The sequence below is a fragment of the Belonocnema kinseyi genome, chromosome 10, assembly GCF_010883055.1.
Source record: "Belonocnema kinseyi isolate 2016_QV_RU_SX_M_011 chromosome 10, B_treatae_v1, whole genome shotgun sequence".
Lineage (NCBI taxonomy): Eukaryota > Metazoa > Arthropoda > Insecta > Hymenoptera > Cynipidae > Belonocnema > Belonocnema kinseyi.
This window is the reverse complement of record NC_046666.1, coordinates 31,979,465-31,988,686: the sequence shown is the minus strand read 5'-3', so window position 1 is coordinate 31,988,686 and position 9,222 is coordinate 31,979,465. Positions and strand designations below refer to the sequence as shown.

The following is a 9,222-nucleotide window of genomic DNA, read 5'->3' as shown; positions in this document are numbered from 1 at the left end:
ATTTTAATGTCATTTTAATCAAATTTGAAGCAAATTTTCACTTTTCGCGATTTTCAGCCTTTTCATCGCCGTATGGTGGGTTGAAATTTTTGTAAAAAAAAAAATCAAAATATGGTTTTCGATGTATTTTTTCCCGTAGAATTCGATTCTGAAGTCACAAAATTAAATTTTTCTTTATTTTTTTTTATTTTAAAAAAACCATGAAAAAACCGTAAAAAATGAGGTTTTTCGAGCAAAGCCCCATAAAAAAGTAGCTGGACCCTACTTTTTTATTGCAAATTCGGATTCAGCGTCGAAAAATACATAAGAATATATAGGTCTGGTCAATTGCACAGACACTTTTGTTTTTTTTGTGGGCCTGTGTAATCAAGGGCAGTTATATTTTAATTAAAATATTCACTCATAAATTGTAAATTCGTATCTTACTAAATACGTGTGCTCGGAAAGAGAATCCAAGTTCGATTCGGTGTTTGTGATGAACGTTAAGGTACATTCAAATTAAATTGTGTTTGTGGATGGTACATCCTTCCTATAAACGGCGGCTTCAAGAAACGTGATTTTTACCTTCGTGATTCGAAAGGCCGATCTCGATTTCAAATGTTGCACGGAATTATGGCTTTTATTTTTCTCGTATTGTGAATGCTGAGAAGCAATGCCAATTAAGGACATGTGATACTTCGTCGTATAGTCAATCGGGAACAGTTTCCCCGCCTTTTTTCACAAAAATTAAAATTGTTTAAAACTGAATTCGGAGATTCTATACAATATCATAACGGACATCCCCGGACTCTTTTTTGAACGATGATAACAAAAAATTGTATTGTGCTAAATAAATATTTTATGCATGTGTACTATTTTGAGGTTACGATGGTTTTTCAGCTTTCTGTCATTCCTATAATGTAGGTCTCTGACGTACCAATTCTGTCGATAGCACTCAAGAATAATTATGGGAGAGAATCGTAACACACATAACCTCGAAATGTACACACAAATCTTTAGAAAAATGATTTTTTTTAAATTAACCTACGAAAAAACTGTGCGGGGACGTCCGTTAGCATGTTTGATATCATTACCCAGATTTTTAAGACAAAACCTGTATTATTGAAGGAAAAATGTCAGGAGAATCTACCACTGATAAAATCGATACTAGCGCCACACAAATTAATCAAATTTAGCATAATTAAATGTTTTGAATCAACCCACAAAAAGAAGGTTGCGAGGACATCCGTTAGCATGTTTGCTTTCATATCCCAATCTTTCAAGGCAAAGTATTTATTATTCTATAAATTAAAGCCGGGGAGGTGTAAAACTGGTCAAATCTATAATTTTTAAAGTATCACATGTCCTTAATGTTGGGTGAAATAATAGATAGTGCCAATACACGGCGTGTAGGCAACCCCGATTTAATGCGAGCACTTATTCTGTTTATTAGTATTTGACGATTTCCAGTGGCAGGGATATAGGTTTTCGAGAGAAATAGCGAGCTTTGTAATGGTAATCAGTAAGAAAATCGTTTTTCCGAGATATCACCTCAGGAATGTATTTTATCCATAATATGATTATCGGTATTAGTAGAGGACTTAATTACCTTCAAAATTAACCCTTGAACATGTGAAAATGTTCAATATCCACTGATATAGAGCGTCTCAACGTGGACCCTTTTTGATAATTCTTCAAGAAAATCGTTGAAAATCAGTTCTGCAAAGATTTCTCATGTCTTAAGCTGATAAAAAAGAGTCGAATAAAAATCTGAAAAAATTCGATTTGCATGCAAATCATAGACTCAGTTTACTGGATTATTTATATTTAAAGCATACAGTATGACAATATTATCTGCCTCGTGTTAATATTTCTTGAATTGTGTGCATTCACAGAAAAAAGTTTATTTTGAGAGCCTATTTTGAGTCCAGAAATAACGTGCGTTTGAGATCCAAGATTTTTATGCCAAAAAGGTCCTAATTTGAGTCGGAGAACAAAAGAAAACTACATGGGGTTACCTAGGCAACGCTTGTTTTAAGATCTGAAAAAAGTAAGACGCAAGATCTCTGAGTCAATCGTTTTTCTGTGCTTCAAGGATCAAATTCATATAAAAGCCTGATATAAATTTTATTAAATACACAAAAAAATATTTGTTTACTTCCTTTGAGATATTTCAATTCATTCGGTGGCTATCGGGTGATGTTCTGGTTGATTTATACATCTGGTGTCGTCGTGTGAAGATGTGGAAGGAAGTTATTTATATTTTTTAAGTATAATTTTCATTATTATTTAAAAAAATCATATCATGACGAAGAAACAAGATCATAAGAGCAATTATGCGGAGAAAAGGAAGAAGTTATGTGGTATTTGTGGAAAATAAATCATAACTGGCAAGAATAAATTGGATTCCTTTAAGATAACAAAGCCCCTCGAAAAAATGATCAAGGATTCAATCAATAAAAGATATAACTTGACAGATGGCAGATTTCCACTCAGCATTTGTACTACGTGTCCATTCACTGGCACAGAACACGATAAGAATAATAAAAAGAGGCCTCTTCCAGATATTTCTAAATACGAAAATATTTCGCTAACAAGAATCACAAGGTCCAATCAATTATACGTTGATTCTAATTATATTGACTGCGATTGTTTCACATGTTTGACTAGTAGAGAAAAGGGCCCTACAAAGATAATAATACCAAAAATAGAAACTGATGCACATTGTTGTAGTGTTATTGAATTGTTTAAGAAATACTTACAACAAAGTGGACAATTCAAGAGTAATGTTTGTGAAAAGCATGAGCATATAGCAAGGAAGAATTTGAAAAGTCTCTTGGATAGATTGAAGAAGGGACAGCAAGAGTTTATAGCTGTAAAATCATCAAAGATAAATTAGAAATTGACAAATCAAAAAATGATGTTGTGTTGAGTACTCGAGTAAGAAAAAGGACGTTAGCGTTTAAGGAAATTAAAAAAGATACTTATTTTTCTTCAGAAAAGTTGGTCAACTTTCAAATTAATACCGATCTTTCTGCTAGTCACATGAGTAAATTAGCTACATTCATCAGGTAGCTGAAGTTCTGAACGTTCAAATGAACGAAATGTTTTTCCCCAATTTTATTTTTCCCATCAATATTGTTCCAATTGCAATTTAAAATATGCATTATAATTCTGTTTCAATCATAAATGAATTCCAATATAAATGAACAAACATTTTAACCCTTTTTATAGTTTACATAGTTATCAGTAAAAAATTTAGTTCATTTGAACGTTCGGAACTTCAGGTACAATCATTCATCAGACAATCTGCTGGCAGAAAATCTATACCATGTCATTATAAAAATCATATGAAAGAAAAATCGCAATCATTATAAGGAGTGTACAAGTTGGATATTATACAGTTTGAGGTCAAGAATGATATGAAAGAAGAGAGACCTATTGTTTGGGCTAATGCTGAAGAGCTCGTTGATGGAGTTTTGTGGAATAGAAATTTTGTTGATGAACATTTTATCAAAGTAATGGCAGATGGTGGACAGTGCTTCTTTAAAAATTGTTTATCCATATTTCCTATGACAACAAAATCAACAGATAATTCAGAAGAACTGAATTTTGATAACATAAGATATATATATATATATATATATCCTTTAGGAGATATTCCCGAAAATCGGTTTTCGGTATTTATGGCCTACTGATATGCGCTCTATCTCGGTAACCAGTGAATATTTGTTGAAGTTTCACAGCTCGTTCGAAAGACAATTTAATTCCCTACAAATTATATAATAGCAACTTTTTGTTAATTAAATACACCCCTGAGGAGATATTCTCCAACAACCGATTATTGGTACTTTTGACTGACCCAAAAAGTTATTTTTTCGCGAACAGGATCTTCTGAGATTTTGTCTCAACGATTTTTAAGCACTCCTAAATACCCGAAAAAGCATGCGACATTCACTTTTCTTAGGTGTTTCAAGTAGATTTTTTTGCTTCCCGACCACCGTGATGCGAGGCCGAGCATTACAAAGCAAGCCTGAAGGTTAATTTTTTTTAACTGAACAGCTCCTTCTGATTTTTCACTTAGTTATAGGCATCAACAAATTTTCTCGTACAGTTTTTTTGCTGTCGCGACGAATCCTTGATTATTGGGTTGAATCAACGCCGTCACATTAGGAGGTAAATATACGACTTCCAAGTTTCATTTATCGCATTCAGTTCGTCCAAACTCGGGTGGAATGGAGCATTATCGAGGAGTAAACGAACCTTATGCAACTGAAGTTCCGAAAGTTCAAATGAATAAAATGGAAAAAAATATTTCTTTTCTGAAATTAACCTAGCGGAATTAGTTCAGGAAGGCGTAAAAGTGTGTATTATAAAGAAAAGTCCAATGATAATTAATTTTTACAGGGTAAAACACCTTCAAAGAATAATGGCGATAGGGTCAACACACAATGTAAAGAAAAGCCGCCTTAATACACTTTTTCCCCGAATAAAAAATAGTATTTAATATTTTTGTCATAAAAATTTTTTTTGAGTGGAGTAAGTGCTATCGGAAAAAGAAATCGAAAACCACCTTTAGTTCTTCAAAATAAAAAAAATTATCAATATGAACGCCCTTATACAACTTTTTCCGAATTAAAAATAGTGCTAAATTACCTTGTCATAAAACAAGTTTTTTAAAATGGCATATAACGGAATATAATTAAAAAGTTTTAATAGAAAGTGTTAAAAGCCTCCATTCTATATCAGTAAATTATTGGGTGTTTGAAATTAAAAAAATTTTAAGCTGCAGTATTAAGGATGTACACTACGTCCAATCAATCTCAAAAGTTGCCTATCTTTCTAAGCTGTTAAATAAACAATTTTAACCGGAATTATTTTGTCTGAATTGTGCTTAGAAGCATACATCAAGATTGATATAAATTAATAATAGATCTGTTTTTGTAGATTTAATACATCATTTTAAAGAGAGGCAACTTTTCAGATTGATTTACGTAGTGTACATCCTTTAAAGTTTAATACTTAAAAGAATTTCGCTTATGGTGATTTAATTCGTATTTCAATTTTCAATAATTTAAATAAACAAATTTTCAACTTTTATGATTTTATTATTTCAATCGCGTTAATTTTTTTTTGTGGATTTTGCAAGAGTGCAAAAAAGTGGATAAAATGAAATTAGAAAAATCTTAAATGCTCAAAAACTGCAAAAAAGGCAAGCTTTGAAAAAATCAAAAATATTTTTTTTCTCTCGAAAAACAAAAAAATACCAAGAGAAAAAATTGATCGTAAGTTGTTAGACTATATCTGTACCTATTATTCGTAAAAAAAATCAGGGAAATAGGTCAGGTTTTTGAGAAAAATATGGAAAAATATCATTTCCAAAATGTAAACCTTGCCAGCTAAAGTGCTGTATATTTCTGCTGAACCTGCAGAAATACTATCGGTCTCGATGCACTAGGCAATGACAGCTGCAGGTTTTCGTCTGATAAATAAGACTTTGCTATGTAAGGGTCCATCTCACATTCCTCTCCCTGGTAGGCTTCCACACTATAAACGAAACGAGGAGAAACAACAAAAGGAGGAGAAAAAAGGAAGAAGGGAAAAGAACATAAACATAGAGAAAAGGAAAAGAAGGAAGTCCGATGAATCGCTTCAGAAAGTTGAAAAAGATCAGGAAAACAGACACCCAAAAAAATGTATGCTGCAGGTGATTTCCTTTATTCAAAGTGCTGCTATTCAACCCAGAAACCTAGTTAGTAAAATTTGCCACAAAGATTATTTTTCAACGCAGGTATGCCAGAAAATATTTTTCATGGACAATGTCCCAAGGTTTTTACGTTGGACAGTTGAACATATATGAATATAAAATGATTAAATTGTGTATTATGTACTCTTTTTCAGTAGTAGCAGTCGTCAGAAGCAGATAGCATACGGAGGTCATGAGGAGGAGAAATAAGTTGCAGGACAGCGGTAAGTGAATATAATAATTCAGAAATTTGTTGAGAAAAATATTTTTTCAAATCTTTTCCAAATATATACCTTTCCAGCCAAAGAGCCGTGTACTCGCAGTAAAATAATTGCAAAAAACGCAAGCGAAGAATTACCTCGTGGAGAGAAAATGACAATCCTCGCTAACATAAAACATAATGTATTTAACCTCCTGGTAGGAACACCTTTCGTACTCTGGGAGACACGTGTGTCTTTTTCTGGAAAATTAAATCCTTTCGACTGCAGGGTATTATAAAATCTTTCAAATTTTTAATAATATAAATGCAGTGACGGTTTTTAATCGAACAAAATTACAGATAATTTTTAGCATAATTGAGGAGGTGAAATGCGAAAGCGCACAAGTCACATTATGGAGAATATTGAGTTAGGATTATGTTCTGGATCTTTCCCATCAATTATATCGCTTGGAATAGTCAAAATCAAGCTAAACATCACAGACTTGATGTTCACATGATTTTTAGCTCCATTTTGACTATTCCAAGCGATATAAATGATGAGAAAGATCAAGAACATAATCCTAACTCAATATTCTCCATAATGTGACTTGTGCGCTTTTGAATTTCATCTCCTCAATTCTACTATTGTTTTAAAGTGATAATCATAAGCTTTGACTAAAGAAAGTCTGGTTAAATTAACCAGTAAATTTGCCTAAAATTATTTTTTGAATCAAAGTTAAAAATCTTGTATTTTATGTTTTTATTGAAGTAATTAATATTGAAACATTATAATCTGTAGTAAATATGGCATTTCCATTCCTTTTTGACGGAGTTCCGCCTAACGCTGTATAGTAACATCTTAACGGCCATACCGCAGCCTATGCGGGAGAAAATCGATCGCGACGAAAAATTAAAACATCAACAGTTTTTTAACTGCTATTTGAATTGATCTAAACAATTTCAGAAACTGTGTAATACCTCTGCAAAAAAGGTTAGATTTTTTTTTTAATAAAACAATAAAAAAATTTCAACATTTGCTAAGGTAAAGTTCATTTAGTTCATTATATTGTCATAATTCCCTAATATTTTTGCCGATCGTGAAAGATAGGAATAAGATACATTTAATATGATGTACATAATAATATAATGAATATACTCGAATCAAATCAGTATCGAGCTTAATATCGATTGGCAATTGCAGATTGAATTTGAGGATGCAAGATAGTGGAATCTTGGTAGTAGTTCTGCTTTTTAATATGCAGTTCGTCTTTCTTCTTTTGTATTGACTTGATGCGAAACTCAATCTCTTTGATTTCATTTCTGATGGCCTTCATGCGATCATACATGATTTTTTCTGGATTTTTAGTTCTTCCAATTTCGGGGTATAACTTCTACTAGCACTATTTGTAGAATTCAGATTGGCAATAAGTCGCACTTTTGACTCCTGATATAATTTAACTAAAGGCCAGCAGTTCTACTTCTCAATATGCAGTTCGACTTGCTTCTTCTGCAGTGGCTTGATGCGTAGCTCAATCTCTTGGATTTCATCTTTGATGGCCTTCGTACGATTCTGCATTCTTTTATTCTGAATTTTTAATGCTTTCAATTATGGAGTATAACTTCGATGAACTCTATCTGTAAAATTAAGACTGGCAATAAGTATAGAATAAAACTAGAGTGAATCGATGGACATTCAAAAGTATTATATTGGCTTACCGCTGTCCTGCGTTACTATTTTATAGGATACGTGCATGAAAAAATAATCTACATGGCAAATGTTACTTACTAGGATTCACCGTTGAAGAGCAGCATTTCAAATAAAAGAACTCACCTGCCATAGGAGTTTTTTTGGGTTGCGGTTTTCCTTTTCTCTCTTTCTAAGTCTTCTTTTTTCTCCTTCCTTTTTGTCTCCTTTCGTTATTTCTCCTTCTTTCTTTGTTTTTCCTTATTTTTTAGTTTCTCCTTCTTTATTTGTTTTTCCTCCTTTCTTTTTTTAACGTTTGGTTGTTTCATATTTCCAATTTCGTCTGGATTTTCTTCCCTTTTTCTGCTTTTCCATTATTTCGAATTTGTTCTCCAGTTTTTTCCCTTTCTGCTGATCTCTCGCGTTTATCAGATTCTGACAACAAACTCGACGAACTTTAGCTTGACTTACTAGAAATGCTTGATGATCTGCTACTGCTGCACGGACTTACGCTGCTGCTTGTCTCACTTTGAAAGATGCTTTCCTGATCTAAATCTTGCTACCTCTGTAATCAAAAAATGAAATTAAAAGATTTTTTAATAATCAAATTTAATGACATAACTCACCAGTCGCATAAGTTCTCTTCAGTTAACGGATTTCCTTGTAATCCCCTTCATTTTTCTGAAACAAATCGTTGGAATTCCTGTATTCTGTTTTCTACCTTTCTTGATCTACTTTTCTATTTTCTTCCTTTCGTTGGTCCTCCTCCTTCCTTTTTGGAACTTCCGAGGCCTGATGTATTTCTTTTTTCTACCCAGACTGTCCTGATATAAGATTTTCAAAATTTCAGAAAAATCTGCTTAGCAAATATCAATGTTTTAAGTATACAAATTATGAATACCTAAAACATTACTTACCGTAATTAACGTTATGATCACGGCCCAGACGGATATGAATTTTTTCAGGAGCTCTTGAGAACTAATTGAGAGTCGGTCCATTCCGTTTCGAGGTGCTCTTCAAAATAAGGTGAAATGAGAATAAATCTCGGTGACCCCAACTTTAGCATATAAAGGTGCTCACAGAAAATCGCCGATCCTCCAATGTACACCGAAATCGGTGTTCAATAGATTTGCAATAAATTTGAGCCACACAGGTTCATTCGGAGAATATAGCGGAAAAGCATCATTTAGACACTGTTTTTTCTCATCCAGTGCAACGTGAAGTGTCGTCTACAAACTGTAAGTCACCTGTCAAGATCATTTTGTCGGTCGTTATGTGATTGAAACAGATGTTAATAAGCAGGCAAGTTATAATAATAATTACCTAACTTTTTATTTCCTCCCATTCACCAGCGTCCAAATAGTCTTGGAATAAAACTAGTACTTGGCTCGATGTAATATCCAAATGTTAGGTTAGTCAAAACCTACTAAATGACATTCAAACCACCAAAGCTAAACTAAGTCGTGACCGTCTGCATCGAAATTGATGCCTGGTCGTTCGAACAAATTTCAGCTAGATTTTCTGCGGAAGTTTAAACGTATCTTAGATATCTAATCTTGCAGTGGCTAGTGTCATACATGAAAGATAAGGTAAATACAATTGTATAATAAAAAC

At 32.9% G+C, this 9,222-nt stretch overlaps 2 protein-coding genes across 2 annotated transcripts in view; both read right to left on the bottom strand.

Annotated features, from left to right (window-relative positions):
• LOC117182335 overlaps positions 1–9,222 on the bottom strand; it is a 603,484-nt gene that overhangs the window by 441,610 nt on the left and 152,652 nt on the right. The gene's annotated exons all lie outside the window — the stretch shown is intronic.
• LOC117181064 (granzyme K-like) overlaps positions 7,399–9,222 on the bottom strand; it is a 65,114-nt gene continuing 63,290 nt past the window's right edge. Inside the window, exons 4-5 of the mRNA XM_033373632.1 lie at positions 8,526–8,622; positions 7,399–7,509 (exon numbers count right to left, since the gene is read on the bottom strand). Coding sequence (XP_033229523.1) covers positions 7,399–7,509; positions 8,526–8,622 — 208 coding nt within the window. The remainder of the gene's footprint in view (positions 7,510–8,525; positions 8,623–9,222) is intronic.